Genomic DNA, 18,745 nt, shown 5'->3' with positions numbered 1-18,745 from the left:
GCAACGCCCCGCTCTCCAGGACGGGAAGCCCGGCCCGCTTCCTCACCAGCCAGCGTACGTGCCCGCCCGGGCCTGGCCTGAACACAGCGCGTCCTACCCTGCCAGGCCACACCCCTGGCCCGGCAGCCCCGCCCCTCCACCCGGAGTCGAACCCCCACCAGCCAATAAGGTGGCTCGTCTGACCCAGCTCCGAACGTTGACATCTCTCCGGGCTCCACGTGACCCTGGTTCGCTAAATCGCTCCCAGGAGCCGCGGCTGCCGGCAGCCATGGGCCCGGCCGCGCGCCTGCTGTGTCTGCTGCTGCTGCTGCCCGGCCTGAGCGCGGGGCAGAGCCTGGGGTCCGGCCGCCGCCCCCCGCCGCAGAGCGGCTCGAAGGGGTGGGCGCGCGGGGGCGGGCGCCGGCTGCTGTCCCTGGAGCTGCTGGAGGAGGCCGAGGACCTGTCGCTGGCCCTGCTGGGGACGGAGCTCCCCGGGCAGCTGCCGCCCGAGTGCCGGGAGCTCCTGGCGGGCTTCGCCAACAGCAGCGTGCGGCTCGCCGGCTGCCTGGTGCGGAGCGCCCGGCCCGTGCGCCTCTGCCAGAGCTGCTACCGCCACTTCCAGAGCGTCACGGAGCAGCTGGAGAAGATCACCCGGGCCGTGGGGGTGCGTGCGGGGAACGGGTCTCGCAGGAGGGCCCGCGCGCGCGCGCGTGTCTGTGTGTGGGGGGGTCTGACCCACAAGCCGCCTTGGGGTGCGGCTTAGCCAAGCCCCAGCTGGAGGTGGCCTCCCCCAAGCTGTTGGAGAGAGGCAGGGTGGGGCAGTCCCTTGCCGCCTTCGCCAGGCCAGCTGGGAGACCGGCCGGCCTGTGACTTCTACCTACCTGGCTCCCTTGCCTTACCTCGCTAGTCCGAGCCACCCCCAGAGCTGCTCTTCGTGCCTGGCGCTGGCTAAGGACTGCACGTGGGGGGAAGGGGAAGCTGGGAGGCTAGCAGGCTGACACGGGAAGCTAAGATCGTGGAAATAAGGGAGGGAGGATAAAGGGGCCTCCTGGGTATCCCTTTGCAAATGACTCCCCAGCAGAAGAGGTGTCGAATGGATGCTCCCTCCCATCGGAGTGAGTGTTCCTGGCAGACTTATTAATGGAATCGCGTGTGACTGAAAAGAGGAACTCGTGGTGTCGAGCAAAATGGAGGCACAGACCTTTTAGTGTTATCAGACTTGTATCTTATGCAGGGAAATAGCACTTGGAGCACTAACTTGCACTGCCTGATTACTCATTGATATTGACCGTTCTCTGGAAATGCCCAGTCTGCTGTATATGATTAATGATTTCAGGCCACATGCACACAATAAAATAGCAAAACAACATCCACTACTTATTTGCAGTGTCACATATTTAGAAAATATTTGATCCTTAAAAATCAGGGTGTTCTAGAATTTAGGGGTTCATAACTAGCTGGGCCATCAGCTTCTCACGAATGCCTAGGAGCTCTCTTAGACATAAGTCATTGCTGCTTAAAGTGTTTTGCTCTTGTAAGCTTTATGCCCATTGCTCTCCTCCTATGTAGGACTGAGTTCTCGTGTCTGAAAGGAGATGCCTGTTTCTTCTCTGTGCACCATATTGTGGGGCTGTATTGCTTGTTTGTGTGTCTTTCCTGACTGTGAATACTTTTGCTTTCAGTACTGGGTTGTGTATTAAAGCTTACTTATTTTGATTTTGTACAAGAGATAGTATGTGCCCTTCCTTTCCCTTAGTATACGTAAAATTTACAATCTGATCTAGCTCCCAAACTCAATAATTCCACTAAACTCTCCTGTCTTCCCCTTACAGAAGGCCAAGAAAAAAGATGAGTATTGCAGTATGTTTGGCAGTTAACAGATCTGGGCTCTGAATGATGCCACTAGTGGCAATGTGGCATGAACAAAGCAGTGGGTCTCCGGTAACCTGGACTCAAACCACTTCTTTGGCTCTGAAAGTCACTACCTATACCTTTAATTCCACCAAGAAGTGCATACGCAACTGCAGCTCGGTGGAGCACTGTAAAGCTCCTCTTAATAAGCAAGCTGCCATATTGTGGATTGGCTTCAGCTTCTAAAATAGTCATCTTGTGGTGTAGCCCAAGTAAAGTGCAGTAGTCTTATCTCGGGGTGTGAAGGCATGTAGCATGGTCTGCATCTGAAGCAAAAGATCTTGCTTGCCAATGGAAAAATATCCAGTAGCAAACCTGACTTGTCAATAATGGCTACACACCGTCAGTGGTGTTGATGTAACTTAGGCCAGTTCTTCCAGTTGCATTCGCCATCTTACTAATGTTGTGTGTTTGGTTTCTTAAAGCTGGAAATTGTTCACAACCAAAGGATGTTAATAGTCCTGCATCTTGCAAAGCGTTCTTTAACTCCGGTAGTGTATCAACTTATACAAATTTGACACATCTCTGAAAATGTGGAGTTTAAAGGTGGGAAATCTAATGACCAATACTATCATTTTTATATGGGAATGCTGATAGTGGAGGGCCTCAAATGCCTTACAGATTCTATACATGCAACTCCACTAGGTCACTGCTCGCTAGCCATTAGTTAGTCAACCAGCTGCACAACTCTTCTGGGTAAAGGTGGGGTGCCAGGATAAGCCCTAACTCCAACAGTACAGGTACACCAGCTAGGATCATGTTTTTATCTATCTGCAGACTATTTGGGGCTAATTGTATGTCCTCTGAAAGATCCAAACGTAACAAACTGCATGGTACTCAGTTTCGCTCTTTAGGAAGAATTAAAGGAGTGAGATGATCCTGCTGAAATTTGAACCAGTGGCTGCAGAAAGTCAAAATATTTTAAATCTGATGTTTAGAACTTTGTCATCCCTTCGATCAGTTGTCATCAACTGATGTGAGAAGTCAGGGGGAAAAAGAAGCCCAGTTTAATTCTGTGAATCTAGGTAACTTAATTTTTGTTAATATCAGTGATTTAAACCTTTTTCCCCAAAGCTAAGTCTCCCATGGATTTGGAAGTTCAACTTTTAAGGAACCCTCCCGGAAGGTAGTAGGCCCCTGCTGTTTACACTTCCTCAGCATTTGCTAGGTCTTTGCTGCTTTCGTCCAGGTATGTCCATAACCTAGTACAGTGGTTCTCAACCAGGGGTACGCTTATCTCTGAGTTCTGCTGGGGGTACATCAAGTCATCTAGATATTTGCCTACTTTTACAACAGGCTACATAAAAAGCACTAGCGAAGTCAGTACAAACTAAAATTTCATACGGATGGTGACTTGTTTTTCAGTAATAGTGTGCTTTGACACACTTGTGTTTTTTATGTCTGATTTTGTAAGCAGGTAGTTTTTAAGTGAGGTGAAACTTGGGGTACACAAGACAAATCAGGCTGAAAGGGGTACAGTAGTCTGGAAAGGTTGAGAGCCACTAGCCTAGTAGATTTGTGTGTGTGTGTGCATATGACAGTTCCCCGTAGCAGTTACCAGAAGTAGCAGTAATGGAAGTTCTGATGATCCTTAACCATGTAACAAATCTTCCATTTTAACAGGGAAAAAATAGAATACATAGGGAAATAGATCTCTCCCAAACTTCTGTAGGGAGCACCACATTTCAATAGAGACTCTTGTGTTGCATGTCCCATTCCATTCATGACCACTTGACATGTCTCTGTCAACTACAACAATTGCTTGTCATGAACAACAACTTTATGGCAGTATCTAAATCAACTTAGCAGCTGGGAAGCAGGAGCCAGAGCCATGTGTCCAGTTAGCTCTCCAGAGATCACAGTTTGAGAACCATGGGGTTGAAAGAAAACTGGTTTTGAAAGAGGGGGAAAAAATACTAAAGAATCTGACTGGACTTCTTTTGCAGTAAAGACTCCTAACTTAACAGTTATTCCTACACTTCTTTCCCATTCACTTCACCCTACTTCTTTGATACTAAGCTCACACCCAGACGGCATTGTCACAGGAATTCCGCCACTATCTCTTTCCACTGTGATCCCTGAATATATTGGATACTTAGGTATCAAATCATGGTAGAGAGGAAAAAAAGGAATTTGCTATTAATAGCAATAAAATCTTTGCTTGCTGTAGCCATAGATAGTTTGTCATGACTCACAAAAAGGACGTCAGCTGTCTGTGATATGAGCCTGGGTGGTAGATGGATCCACTATATCACAAGAGGCACGTTGTAGCTTTTCTAGGTCAAAAAGTCAACTCTTGTTCATATTTTGGAAATAAAACAACGAGGAAACGAGAAGAGGAAGTACATAGTGTACATGTTTTTTTCAGGTGGAAAATCTGTTCTTGTATGAAAGGGTGGAAAAAAAAAACTCATTAGCCAAAGGCCAGTGACTAACTAGGTTTAAACTTAGTGTCTGATTACAAGGGATACCTCATCACTCTGTGCTCAGCTGCGTAGAACTTTGCCTTTTTCTCTCAGAGTTAGTCAATTTAAGGCTAAAGCCTTTTCCTGATACTATTTATGTTCTAGCTCAGGGGGCAGTCAATAAGGGGACTCTGGACCGCCAGATGCTTTGGAACAGACCCCAAAATCTTTATTTTCTTATTTAGTATCAATGTTTTGTTTTGTTTTGTTTTTTTTTTTAATTTTATTTTCTTCCCTAGAGCCTGGACCTTGACTATACCCTGACCACGAAATTTGGACCTTAAAAAAAAAAATAGATTATCCCTGTTCTAACTTTTCCCAAATAACCTTTCCACACCATGTATCTGTATGGTTGTGTGTGGCTCTGAACTGATTCGTGAACCAGCTACCCAGAAAAGCATGAGTGTAAATACTTGGGCAGGGACAGTCTTTGTGACTTGCACAGACAGGTGGTGGGCCTTAAACAAATAATAATAGGATTGGCATCTCTTATTGCAGATATCATGAGGCTGTCCTTCCAGGGGCTGTCTTCTCATGGCATTCTTAGCTAATTAGCTTGTATGTGTTTGGGAGAATTTGATGGGAAAGGCAAAGAGGATTCCTTGGTTATGGGTTCGACTCAGTTTCAGGTTAGTAGTGTGTGAAAGCAACTGCCATCAGATGTCTGTTTGGCCTGCATGAAAGCTAGTTCATGTAGGGATGTTTCTTCTCTTGCTGGGCTGCAGGTGAGCTAACCTCTCCTGCAGGTGGCTTATCCAGTTCAGGGTTGAGGCAGACAGGCTGTGACGAGACAGTAACTTGTGCTCTTGTGGCTGACATTGTACCTGCTAGAGCTGAGTGAAATAGTCCCATTGAACCTCAGACTCTCTTAAACAGGGCTTTGTTTGAGTTTTTGTGGACATAGTTTGATAGCACAGCAAGGGAAACTGCAGGGTCTCTAATCCGTAAACATCTCCTGGTGGGGTTGGGGAAGGTGCCCCCCTCTTTCTCCTAGGCTACTAGAGGGTCCCAGGTGGCTGCTCCTCTTCTCCCTCCCTCCCTCTTCAGGGGCCTGCTTGGTAGAGCCTTTTACATCCCAAATTCTGAAAGGCTCCCTACCCCCAAAACAGGGTAGCAGACATGTCCATGCTCCCCCTGCTAGCTGGCTGTGCTGAACCAGGGCTGAGAAGTTCCATAATTCTTAGCTGGAGTTGCTTGGGAACTCCGAGCGCCACAGAATATCCTCTAGGGCCGAGAGAAGCAATCTGTCTCTCTGGGTATGTCTACCCAGCATTTTGGAGCCTGCGGGACCAAGCCTCCCAGTCTAGATTGACAGACTTCAGCTAGAGGGGCTGGTGCTGAGATCATAGCTGTGTTGACAGCGCTTTGAAGTTGCAACTCTGGCTATGAAGCCTCGGGATGGGGGTGGGCTTCAGAGCCCAAGCTCCAGCCTGAGCCGTGACTTCAAAGCGCTGTCTCCGCAGCTATTTTTAGAGCACTAGCGCAAGCTCAGGTCTGTTGACACAGGCTCCAGAATGCTGTGTAGATGTACCCACAGCACAAGGTCTATGGGGTACGGAGGCTAGTGGGGAGGGTAGTTGTCACTCAGAACAAAAGAACGTGTTTCACTCATTAAACATGGGTCTTCCATTGTCAGTGTGTTTTAGTACTTTTAATCAACTTGTATCTCTGTGTATCCAGCTGTTAGTTATATGGAAATGGTGTCTTGGCTAGGGTTGGGTGAGTGATAAATTATTGATCTTCTACCCCAACCTCAGTATAGCTAATTAAAAACCTTATTTTCATCAGCAAATGTTTGGTAGTCTTACTGACCCTCACCAGAGCTTGTACTCTATATACCAGACCAGTCTTTGTGCTTAATCTGGTTTTGGACAAAAGCCGCTCAGGGGTGAGATCTGTTCTGTTGCAGCTGGAAAATCAGCCTGGGGGTGCCTGGCTGATTCTGTCAGTCTGTGGTTTGGGGGTGGGGGCCGGGGACAAGAAATGATGTTCCCAGTCACTATTTTGAGTCTCCTTTTAAATGGAATGAAACCAGATATTTGCACACTTTAAAATACTATTTGGAGGCTTGACGCTCCTCTGGGTTTGCAGTTAGCAACCTCTGTATCAGAAGGCTCAGATGCATGCTAGGAGGGATTGACTCCTGGCGGAAGGCAGGTTGGGGTGACAGGGCCAGGGGAGAGCAACTTTATGCTGCACATGGGACTCCAGAGGAGTCCCGCTTGCAGGTGCACTAAATCAGCCAAGCAGGAGTTGTAGGCTCCTTGCGCCAATCGGACTTGTGGAGCTCTGAATGCTGGGTTATGCCAGCTTCCATCAGTATAACCCAGGATGGAATCTAACTCTGTAGCTGTATAAAGGGAGCGCTCAGAGGGCCCATTGTGGGATCAGGGTCTATTATGCTAGTCGTACACATGCGTAATGAAAAGTGCCCCTGCTCTGGAAAGCTGTTGGTGTGCATGGTGCTATCGGTGCCACGAGTACTCCTTTTCTATCTTGACTGAAGCTCCTGCTGTTCTCGTATTAAACCCTCTAAGAACTTACCCAAGTCCCCACCGTGGTTATACCTCTCACAATATTTAATGTTTTTTCTTAGTCTGTTGTTTGGAAAGACACTGGCTTTGCCCTGTCGGACTAGTTCTCGGCCTTTCTCGTCTCTGAAATTCTCGGAATTCTGACAAGGGATGTAAAACTGGCCACGCTACTCCTGATGGGTGAAACTAACATGCTTAAAATGGCAGACTTGGCCTCCATGTCACCCGTTATCTGAAATAGTTCCAGAGTTGTTTCCATATGAATTCATAATACTGTGGGTTTTTTTCTTCCAGAATTCTTCTGAGAGCAACTGTGCAAAAAGCCTCTTGACGTCTGATAGGGTACAGCTAGTTGTGATCCTTTCGCAGTTCTTTAACAGTACTTGGGAGAAGGCCAACTGTGCAAGTACGTGATTTGTTCTGTCCTTTTCATGCTACCATTATGATTCAGACGACAGATTTAGCCTTGCCTTTAAAATTTCTCAGTTGATCAGAACTGAACAGCATTGATAAGATTAAGTTACTTAAATTGACAGAAACAAAGAGCTCTTTATTGATACATCCTGGATACTTTTATTGTACAGGGGACACTGTTCAAAGTTGACAGATTCAAAAAATCAATTTCTTCTTCCCTTGCTTATCTAAACACACTAGAGTCCCCATACAAATATTCACCTTGGTTGATGGTTTTTACTTACTCTGAATAAACCATGCTGGAGATCTGCTACAGCTCTGCTGTATTTATAGATCTCTTATTTTCCCCATGCCCCCTTTTTCCTACTTAAGTAGAAAATGTAACTTGAACTGTTTAATAAAAAATTAGTAAGGGTCAGATTCTGATACCCTTACTCATGTTGAATAGCATTGTACTCCATGAGTAGTCACCCCACGTCACAATGAGTATCAGACTCTGGCTCTGAAATTCTATGGACTGGTTCTGGCTGTAATATGTTGCATGCGGCTTCTTTATGGCCCTTAAATGTCACCACAGGAAACAGGAAAAATTCCCTTGGCACAGGAGCTGTACCCCTACCAGGGGTACATAGGTACTTGAACTAAGGGTGTGGGGGGTGCTGGCCCCTGGCTTGAAATGGTTTCCATCATATCCAGGGTTTACAGTTTGGTTCAGTGACCAGCACCCCCACTATACAAATTGTTCCAGCACCCTTGCATAGGAGGGCGCCAGAGATTGGAGGGGTGGTAATGTAGAGCTGAGTGCTGCAAAGGATTTTGGGCTGCTACAGAGCCCATAGATTGGGTTCGGGCTAGCTCCAGAGGCCAGTAGTCCCCAACGTACGTTACTGGTTGCCACCAAAGTGTTTGAAGGAGAGGTAAAACAACCCCCAACTATCCTCCCATCCTCAGGCTCTGCCTTCTGTGCTACGTCTCCCAGGAGGGGAGCACAGACTCTATCCCGTAATGCTTAAGATGTTCTCTCACTTCCATCCTTCAGGGAAGGTCACATTTGGAGTCTGCCAACCTTCACAGTGTTCTTTTTAAAGGAATGCTACATAAAACTAGCAGTCCTAGTTTCCAAGGGTCTAATGGATCAGAATAGAAAAAGTGGAGTAGATGGAAGGAAAGAAATACCTGCAGGGACTAGAGCAGTATCTGACAAGGAGTGTTTCAGGAGCGCCCTGCAAGGCAGGTAAAATTGGCTTCCACTTCCTGACAAAATTGGTGCACGTTCTGTGACGCTGCTTAGTGCATTTTTCAAAAGCATTTCCTTTTTTTTTCATAAGCATAAAGATTCCCTCTATTTCCTAGCTGTCCCCTGTTTCAGCTACATGTCTGACGCTTATACTTTCAAACAGTGCACACTAGTTCTGATGGGCAAAGTCAGACTTGCAGGGTGAAAAGTAAAAGCAGCGTCTTGTGTTATCTGAAAGCCCAGTGAGAGCTCACATCCTTTCTTCAAAATGCTCTTGATAATGGTCTTTATCTTTTACTTAATCAAGGCCAGTTAATTCTGAAATGTCTCAGATTTGCTATCCTAACTCACTCGGGCTTCTCTCTTCATTTAGGATACATCTGCATAACAGCAACCAAATAGGAATTGCAAAGCTGACTGAATTGGTTTTTATAATTGAGAGATCTTGCTGTAAAGCTGTAGGGCCGCCAAGGGATGTAGATATAGATTAGAAATAAGGATATCTTGATTCATGTATTTTTATTTTTTTTCTTTTTGACAGATTGTTTGAAGAACAACAGTGAAGGGCTATCAAATAGTACAGTAGAGTTCCTGGACTTATTCAATACAACACTGATGTGCTTCGAACATAACTTCCAGGTATCTTTGCTGTGTATCTGAGGGCAGCACTGAGCCCTCTTCTTGTATAGTAAAATATCTTCTTTTCACAGAACAAACTGCAGTGGATACATATTGAGCAACTGCAATTGACAAATTCTGAAGCAGTTTAGGCAGATAGAACAATTATCTATAAAATGCAGATGTTCACAATTGAGAGCACAAAATGTATTTTAATTGATGCTCACCTTGACTCTGTCTTGTATGCAATTACAGTGCCATTTCATATTGGGATTTCTGGATTCACAATAGCTGATAATTATATAGTAAGAGTCACGTAGTCTCTGCATACAGTAAGTCACTTTTCCTAGTTCCTTCTGGAGTTATCACTGCATGACTTAACAATGTGGCTCCTTAAATCATTATTTGGTTGTATTGTAGATTAGTCCAAAAGGGCCAGCTACCTGAAAACACTTCTTAAGACTCCTAACCATTAAGGTTATGAACAATTAAAACTTTTGCAATTAAATATCCCTCTTTGTAAAATAAATGTGGTAATTATCTCCCAAGAAAAGTGCATCCAAATAATTATGCATCAAAATTTTGTAAATTATGCTAAATTTAATCCTAAAACTAAATCAGATTATGCAAAAATATTCATAAGTTTGATTAAGCAGCTAATCAATAAAAAGTGTCCAAAAGGATAATATTCAAACTAAAGTTCTTGGTGCAGAATAAACATGTGGATCTAGAAGAGGATCTGTGGTTACAATATGCTTTGCAGCCCCCCTTACTGGTGGGCTAGCTTTCCCTGCTTTTTTGCTTGCCAGGCAGATCTTGCCCCCCACTGTAGTGATTTATTGGGCATTTTTTAAACTTATGTATTGCCATGATCATATCCATAGACTTCTGGAAATAAGACTTGTGCTCCTTTAATAAGGTAGTTGGTTGTACACCAGCATAACACACTCTCCTATGTTGTTTCTGAGTGTCTTACAATTTTGTATAAATCCAAGCAGGTAGTAAAGATTCACTTTGGTTCTGTCCTCTAGCCCCTCTTCACGGACAGGTGGGGAAGCTGTGCCAAAGATGTATTTAGCATTTCAGTCTGTGGGGTGGGGTGTATGGTCTATGCTCATGCTTAACTGTTGTGGAAGGAACAGTTGCTGAGAGAGACTGGTCTCCTGTTGTTCTCACTGTTGGTGGTTCCTGAGATGTGCAGCCTTTATAGTAGGTCTTGGCAAGGGGAGAGAGCTTGGGCCTGGTCAACAGAGCACTTTAAAGGCAAGACCTGGACCGTGAACTTAATCTAGTAATACTTGGGTAGCCAGTGGAGTGATTGCAGCGTTGATGTATTCTTAATGATCTGTGCTGGTCCGCAGGTAGCCTGGAATTTCTTCAGTGCCTGCAGTTTCATTCCTACTTTATGGAGATCATAATTTCAAGGATTATCGTGGTCAAGTCTGTATCTGTTAGGATGGGGCATCATCTCCTGGCTAGCTGACGGTGTTCCTAAAAACTGTTGCTGTTTGAGTATTGAATATTGCTGAGACATTGAGGAGGACCAAAACTAGAAGGTCCCTTTACAATCTTCACCATGGGGTGATCTTAGGGAGTTGGCTAAATCATGGAAATGTTGCCTTCTGCCCTCCAACCTCACCATTATCTTGCCTGGGTTTAGCTTCAGAGAGTTGCCTTTCGTCCAGGTGTTGATCTGATTTGCCAATAGTACAGCTGCATATGGGGCTTTCATGGTAGATGAAAAAGAAACGAACAGCTGGGTGTAATTTGCATCCTGCTGATGTTTAAGGTCAAGGTGTCTTATAGTCTCTCCCAACACCTTGTTGTAAATAATTGAATAGGATGTGGGAGAAAATGAAGCTGTGTGGAATTTGTCCCAGTGCTTCCTCACAGCCATCTCTGCACATTACTGTTTGTTCCTCGTAGGTCTCTGTGGTGAGCCCTCCACACTGTCAAGGGCTGAAGTGATCAAGACAAATGTGTGGAGGTTGCCCATTTTCTGTGGCTAAGAGGAGATAATCTACTGTTGTGACCATGACCATTGCTGAGCCAGAGCTGGGAGTAAAGCCCAGTTGGGAAGGGTCTAGGATGCTGACAAAGGCTGGGTGTAGTTGGTGATGGTCCTTCACTAGCTTCCCAACTCCCTGGCTCAGAAATGGGAAATTGGAGGTAGCCTCTAAAGTTGATCATACAAGAGTTTGCTTTTTGAGTGCTGGATGAAAAGTGATGTTTTAAGGTGGATAGTAGCCAGGTCTCTTCTGTAAACTCTGGCTATTGTGGGTTCTGTCATTATGCCTCCGTGACGAGGCTTAAAAAAATACAGAAGAATCTAGAGATCTTATAATTATCTTCCCCCATCCTCCCCCACAACCCACCCAGGTCATCAGAATTTTCAGGGAGGTGAAACTGCTACTACAGTAAAACTACGTGACTTTCCTGTGTTTTTTCATCTGAAATCCACAAAGGATGAAATTCACAGTTAAGCAAACTTCCATTGGGTTTCCTAGTAGGAGGAGAGATGATCTTGTATTCTCCCAGCATAGGCTGGGATATACAGTTCCATTGTATTTGGGTGCCCAGCTCCTTTTAGCCTCTTTTGAAAATCCCACCAATAGTGTTTTTAAGGGACTGTGTTCTAAAATATGATCTGGATTCTTGCTATTATTTACTACATAGATTGTAAATGGGGGACAGGAGCAGTGGCTATTGAAACTCAAAATAATTAGGCCAAATTAAAATACCTATTTACTCCTCCTTCCTGTGTGGCATATTCATATAGACCAATGAAAAATAGCCAGCTGTGCGGGAGAAGCACACCTGTGTTTCCAAGGCAAACTTGGTATTAACAATCCTTGTTTTGTTTTTATTCTAGACCGGGGTGGGCAAACTTTTTGGCCCGAAGGCCACATCTGGGTGGGGAAATTGCTTGCAGGGCAGGGGGTTGGGGTGCAGGGTGTGGGAGGGGGTGCGGGAGGGGGCTCAGGGCAGGGGGTGTGGGGGGCGGGAGGGGGCTCAGGGCAGGGGGTTCAGGCTCCGGCCTGGCACCGCTTACCTAGAGCGGCTCCAGGGTGGCAGCGGTGCACACCGGGGCCAGGACAGGTTCCCTGCCTGCCCTGGCCCGGCCTGGCCCAGTGCTGCGCCATTCTGGGAAGCGGCTGGCACCATGTCCCTGCGCAGCCCCTGGGGGGGACACAGGGATCCATGTGTTTCCCTCACCTGTGGGTACCTCCCTGAGGCTCCCATTGGCCGCAGTAACTTGTTCCTGGCCAGTGGGAGCTTTGGGGGAGGTACCCACAGGCAAGAGTGGTGTGCGGAGCTCTCTACCCCTCCTCACCCCCACGGGCTCCCGGGATGTGGTGTGGCCGCTTCCCAGAGTGGCGCAGCGCCAAGGGGGGTGGCAATCCTGCAGGCCAGATCCAAAGTCCCGAGGGGCCGGATCCGGCCGGCGGGTGGTAGTTTGCCCACCCCTGTTATAGACAGTCAATAGTTTCAAAATACATCTTTTTGGGGAAAAATAAGATCAACTTTCAATTCACTGTGAGCTTTATTTATATAAAATGGACCTAAATCCCTAAATTTCAGTGTAACACTTTAGGATGTTAATATTGTAGATTTTGGTTCAAGTTCAGCTCTAGTTTTTAAAGTTAATTTTATATTGTTTAAAAATTTAAATACGTGCTGCTTATAATTTTAGGGGCAATCCATCAGCCTTGTATCAAGCAACCACACAGAAGTATGCAGAAACTGCAATGGAACTTACAGAAACCTGAATACCCTGTATAACAAAATGCAAAAAATGACTGGACTGGGCAGCCACTCAGAACACAGAACACACTTGTGTATTGATGTGGAAGATGCAGTGAGTATACGTATTTGCTTCTGGATCTTCTTGCCTAGCTAATACCCAATGGGTGGGTAGATAAATCCGAAGAGCAATCTTCAGTGGTCCCTTAGCTGTTTTATATTGTTTTCTCTTGGCAGCACTCTTGTCCTTTCAGCAGTGGAAGCTGCTTTCATGAGCAATTTCTTTAGTGAGCTACTGTCACATTGTACCTACCACTTTGTGCTGTGACGTCCTCACATCCCTCAAGCTAAGGAGGGGTCAGGCTGGGTTCTGATCAGTACGTGGAGAGAAAACGGTTAAACAACACTTAAATACTTAAGGAAACAGTGTTGGTGACCCAGTAGGTTGCACTCTGAGTTAATACTGAACCAGGGCCTCCAGGGTATTCCATGATGCTGCTGTTCATTTGGATGAGATGTAAAATAGAGGTCCTGACCGCTGCGGGTCATTAAAGACCTTGTGCCACTCCTGAAGAGGAAGGGGTCTAACCTTGATGTCCTGACATATTTCAGCTTGGGCAGTTGGGACTTTTTTGTCTAAGAGATTTTGTGAAGGGAATATTCCACTCCCTATCTCAAATGGGAGTTTGGGGGCTGGGAAATCCCTTTAATCTTTGGCTTTTATCTGACACTCCTTGCTAAATTCCAGTTAATGTTTCCAGTTAGTTGCTTCCTAACTACAGCAGTTGATTATTGGGCCAGGGAATATTAGCAATTTTTTAATGTATTTAGCTGTCTCTTAATGTGATTTTTAGCAACTGGGAAGAAGGAGAGTTAGTAGCATGTGACCAGCCAGCTTTCCATGAACCACCAGTAAGTGCTCTAAGAATCACAGCATGGGAATCACTGCTCTAATAAATGTATTGGGTGGGAGTCAATGGGAGGTTTGCCGTTGATTTCAGTGGGGCTAGGATTTCACCTTTGTCTAATTTTTTGAGGGGAGATATTTTAAATGGCTCTTATTCAAGTAGATATTATGGTTTAAAGGTAATTAGGTGGTCTTGCTATACTGAACTTTGCGATGTTCAGTAAAACAGTGATGCAAGCCAAGGAATGTGTTGCTCACCATGGTCGTTTTCCTTTTAGATGAACATTACACGAAGGCTTTGGAGTAGAACTTTCAACTGTTCTGTCCCGTGCAGTGATACGGTCCCAGTGATTGCAGTTTCTTCATTCATTCTCTTTTTACCAGTCATTTTTTACCTTAGTAGCTTCCTTCACTCAAAGCAGAAGAAACGTATACTCATTCTGCGTAAGTAATGTTGTCAGAACTTTACTTACAGAATGTGGGAGCACAAGGAATCATCTTGGGCACTCTACTTGATCAACATACTTGGTATGGGGTCAGGCAATTCTGTCACTGTGCCTGCAGCAGTGGGTGGGAGCTGGTGTTAACCACTTGTCCTCTTGGGGACTGCCTTTATCACTTGAAGAGCCGTAGAGGGTGGGAAAAGTAGGTCCTTAGCCATGCTTCTCTGTTGAAAAGGAAAACCATGATGTTAACGGAACACTGTTCAATAGTACGTGCTCAGTTAAACTGAGTGAGTGGGGAAACTGATGGTGGGAGTCTATTTTTTTTATTTTTATTTTTCTTTTCCTTCTAGCCAAGCGTATCCAATCAAATGCCAGTCTTGTGAACATCCAAGAAAAATACAGCTGAGCTGCAACACAAAACCAGAAAACCACAACTGGGTATATATTGGGTACAATTGTAGTGGAAGGAGGACAAAAGAGGAGTTAATTACGGTTTAGTGTTGCTCTGTATCATTATACAAGTCAAACAAAATGCTGTCTGACTCCTAAACGGGTATATTAACAAACATGACAAGGCAGGGCTATGAGACGCAGTATGGACTTCTGATTTGAAAAATAATTTAATTCTTTCCAGACTAGTGCTGAAGCTGGTTATTTTCTGATTCTTTGATTGCAGGTTTTTGTACCTTTTATCAACAGAATATGTACTTCTCCTGTATGTTGTTTTTCCCTTTATATTTAATTTTCTCTATTGACTCCATAAAAATCTAGTATGACAGTTGTGTTTATTTCCAGGCATGTTAGTACAGTCTGAGATGTGATCATCTTTCCGATGTGGTTCTTATGAATTAGCAAAGCTTAATATAATTTGTTTTGGTTTAATTCAGTATCAGAATTAGAACATTTCAAAGTAAAAATGCTATCTTACCACCTTTGGGTAGACTTGTACTACAGGTTTCAAAAACTAGCCCCCTTACATAGCATCTCTTGATAGACACAGTCATGCTGCTTAGTTCATTTTAGTGGTGTCTTTATTATTTTAAAAAAAAGTGAGAGATGCAAGTAAAATGATAAATTTCTGGCAATGAATACAACAGGTCTGCCAGTGCTAGACATTAATAGTAATTTCAGAAAATGTACCATATTAGCACATATTTGGGCACTTGCACGCTTAAACCACTAAGTCATTGCTTTTCAAATGGTTAGAGGCTTATTTTTAGGTATGATGCATATCTGTATGTGAGGCCAGATGTCTTTGTGTTTGTCCCTTACTTCACTTACGTATTTAATTTCTTTTATTTATATATAAAAATATTTTAAAATGGTAACCTGAGGTAAAAGTCACTGGAGATGCTGAATTGTGCTTGGATTAGAACTTCCTCTGGTTTAAGATACAAATGGGTTTACATGAAAAAGATATATTTTTAGTAGTGACTAGGGCACAGATGTTCTGTAACTTTTTAGAACTGGCATAAAGTGAATGTGCTGTGCCTGGATCTTTGACTTACTCTATCCAAATTTGCATTCGGTACTTCCCAGAAATTTACTGGAGATGAGGTCCATTTAGTAGATTAAAATAAACTCAACCTCTGTAGGAAGTTGTAGAGCTGAAGCAAAAGGTCACAGCATTGTTACTAAAGTTGACGGGACTGTCGAAAGGACACCATTCTAAAGATGTGTTAATACAGGATATCCAGGCTGATAAATCCTAGGCTTATATTCTTCTGAATTTTCTACTACAGTAAAATGAAAAATTTCAGTGTGGTTGTAATGAGGTTGGAGGCTTCACTCTGATATTAAATCCATCCCATACTACAACTTTAAGACTAAAGGGACATCAACTGGGAAATCACATTTCTTTTTGAAAATGTTATGCCTATGATTATTCAACAACTGATAAGTTAGCAATTTGTTTCTTTAATTTAGCTTGTCTTTTGACAGCACTTCTGTGTTTAGTTAGTTTCACTGTTTTGCCTCCGTAGCCAATTAATCACTTTTTTCCCTTGCCCAAACAAACATCAGCAGGGGAGCAAAATAATCTTAAAGCACTTTAAAGTGTGTGTGTGTGGTTTTTTTTTTGTTTTGTTTTTTTTTTTATTTTAAATTAAGGCATACTGTCAGTTTAAAAAGAGAACCAAGTTGATAGTGTCTCAATATTAAGTAACATGATGTGTTAACATTTGGATATCCATACAACTGCTTCCTGGTATTTTGTGAGTAGGAAGTATCTCCCTCTATTAATCACATGAATCGCCTTGAATGATTGGTTTGGTTTGTGTTGAAAGCCTAAATAGGGTTGGATTTCCTGTCTGAGGAAATATATTTTTGACACTTTGGTCTGCTATAGATAAGGTGTCAAAATAGTAGAAGAATATATTTATGTTGCTTATCAGATGAAGTTATCTTCATAGGGCAGAGGGCAAAATTGCCTTTGTTTTAAATGGCTATTTTTACATCTATTATGCTCAAATTTCAGCTTACTGGGCCTTATTCAACTGCTGTCCTAATAGCATTCCTTTGATTTTGAGGCATCATATGATTGCTTTGAACAGCCCTCAATCTTCCATTCATGCAGATAAAACCAGTTTGTATGTGCAGAGTTATAGAATGATAGCTTTCATACCGTAAGCAGTGGCTTTTTGAGCACATTCAAATTAAGTAGGTCTGAAAGTCATTACACTTGGATATGGTGGCTAAGCACTTTATAAAAAAAAAAAAAAAGCAGCTTTTGTTTTTTCCTGGCTGCTAAGCCAAATGAAAGTACTCGTGATTTTTTTTTTCAAGCAGCAGCAAAGTTTACACTCGAGAAATAATTTATATCCTATGTCTTCTCAAATGTCAGTTTTTCCTTTTTGTTTCCTTGTAATGCTAGCTTTCCTTACGTGTTTTTAAGAGTACAGTATTTTTCATATAAAATGCATTGGGTCTTGTTCACATTCTGATGTTTCTGTAAATGCTTACAGCCTCCTGCCCCTAAAGGAAATGGTGGTGGTGCAGAAAACATGCAGAAAAAATCTTAATTTTATTTGGCTGGTAATTTTTAACCTTCGTTTGCCATTTTTATGACTGTATAAGATATACTTAAAATCTTTCTTTGAAATACCAGTTTGTATTTTTGGTACAAGTGAACGTTTTTATTCTTGGGTAGCATTATCTATTTTTGGATTAGAAAACCTGTATACACTGAAAATGAACAAATATTGTATTGAATAAACGTGTATAGAATTGATTGCGCTTGATTGTCCCATTTTCAGTATTGAGATGCTTCGCCAATGCTGTTTTTAATGAGTGGTGGGGAAAGGATGGGACAGTAATAAAATTAATAAAATTCTCAATTTACTACACTTTCCTATTATGGACTTGTCTTTGAAGCACTCGGTTACTATAGAAACCGAATGCAGGTTAATAGATAGTAAATGCAACTTCACAATGTTGACATTTATTTAGTACTTTGTTCTAGACCTGCAGCCAGTTATTATACTTATGACTGTGCCTAGCTCTACTCTGACCAAGAGGGTGGACTTCCTTAGAGTCTGGGTGAAGTCTGTAGGACGGCTCTGTTGGCTGCAAAGGGCTTTGAATCAGGCCCTTGTTGCATGAGGAAAAAGGGGATACTGGGAAAAATTGATCTATTTGTTATTGGAGAGTTTCTGGGATGAATGATATACATGTGGAAACTTCCTTAGCTTTTAAGCTTTAATTGAAGGGGCAGGGTGTGGAAACCTTACCAAAGAGTCATGTCCCTTCATGCACCACCCCCCTCCCCCCTGACTTCCCAGTATTCTAGTTAAATGCAAACACAAATAGTCCTCTTCTCTTCCTCTCCCTCCACTTTCTTCTTTTTACCTTTATAAAGTAAAGTTTTACATCTTCCTTTGCGGGTCCCCTCTTAATAAGTGAATTACTATAGGTTTACAAATGTAGGTTCTTGCTGCTGGTGGAGACAAGGAGAATGGGAGTGAACATGAACCGTGATTGTTTTATTTTGTCAGGATTTCTTTTGGCACCATACGCCAGTAATGCAGCAGTCAAGCTACTCCTGTTTAAAAAGGTTTATAATTGGCATTCCTGTTTCGGATCAAGAGCCCTGAAACCTCCAGCACAACAGGGATTTCAAAGCAACCATTTAGTATTGAGGTTCCAAGTTCATTTAAAAAAAACAATTTTTTTAAATTTTTTTTTCTAACTTTCTATGTGTGGTCAGAACTCTTTAACATTGTCACTAGGCACCTACTTTATTACAAAATGACTTTAGAACTGTGCCGTTTTATGTCTGGAACTCACTGTCCAGAGAATCAAGTGCTCTGATCTGTCTTTGAAAAACAAAATGTAGCTCTTACTTCATAGCAATGATGTACTTTAAGTGGAGCATTATTTCAAGGGGACTGTTGTACCTCCGTGTAGTTTCAGAAGGAATTTGAAGTCATTTGCCTGTAATCTTATAATCATGTTATAGGTGTGTATATAAATTGGAGTTTATCATCTTAGAT

At 43.3% G+C, this 18,745-nt stretch overlaps 1 protein-coding gene across 3 annotated transcripts; it reads left to right on the top strand.

Moving 5' to 3' along the window:
* The first annotated feature begins 227 nt into the window (after positions 1 to 227).
* On the top strand, positions 228 to 17,484 carry OSTM1 (osteoclastogenesis associated transmembrane protein 1). 3 transcript variants are annotated; one of them, XM_037894587.2, is made up of 6 exons: positions 228 to 643; positions 7,184 to 7,295; positions 9,082 to 9,179; positions 12,853 to 13,017; positions 13,757 to 13,814; positions 14,088 to 14,228. In XM_037894587.2, the coding sequence occupies exons 1-5, from the start codon at positions 269 to 271 to the stop codon at positions 13,787 to 13,789; spliced, it is 783 nt and encodes a 260-aa protein (XP_037750515.1). In that variant the 5' UTR covers positions 228 to 268; the 3' UTR covers positions 13,790 to 13,814; positions 14,088 to 14,228. The 3 variants fall into 3 exon arrangements, with proteins under 3 accessions (XP_037750515.1, XP_037750514.1, XP_007057463.3); XM_007057401.4 differs by lacking the exon at positions 13,757 to 13,814 and adding an exon at positions 14,606 to 17,484 and having other exon boundaries at positions 231 to 643; positions 14,088 to 14,253; XM_037894586.2 differs by having other exon boundaries at positions 13,757 to 14,226.
* The last annotated feature ends 1,261 nt before the right edge of the window (positions 17,485 to 18,745 follow it).

This window comes from Chelonia mydas, chromosome 3, assembly GCF_015237465.2.
Source record: "Chelonia mydas isolate rCheMyd1 chromosome 3, rCheMyd1.pri.v2, whole genome shotgun sequence".
NCBI classification, from domain to species: Eukaryota; Metazoa; Chordata; order Testudines; family Cheloniidae; genus Chelonia; species Chelonia mydas.
The sequence above is the reverse complement of the archived record's forward strand: the minus strand, read 5'-3'. Positions and strand labels throughout refer to the sequence as shown.

Coding starts and splice junctions, on each gene's coding strand:
- OSTM1 (XM_007057401.4), top strand. CDS start 269: ATGGGCCCGGCCGCGCGCCTGCTGTGTCTGCTGCTGCTGCTGCCCGGC. Junction 644..7,183: donor AGATCACCCGGGCCGTGGGG/GTGCGTGCGGGG, acceptor TTTTTCTTCCAG/AATTCTTCTGAGAGCAACTG. Junction 13,018..14,087: donor GTATTGATGTGGAAGATGCA/GTGAGTATACGT, acceptor TTTTCCTTTTAG/ATGAACATTACACGAAGGCT.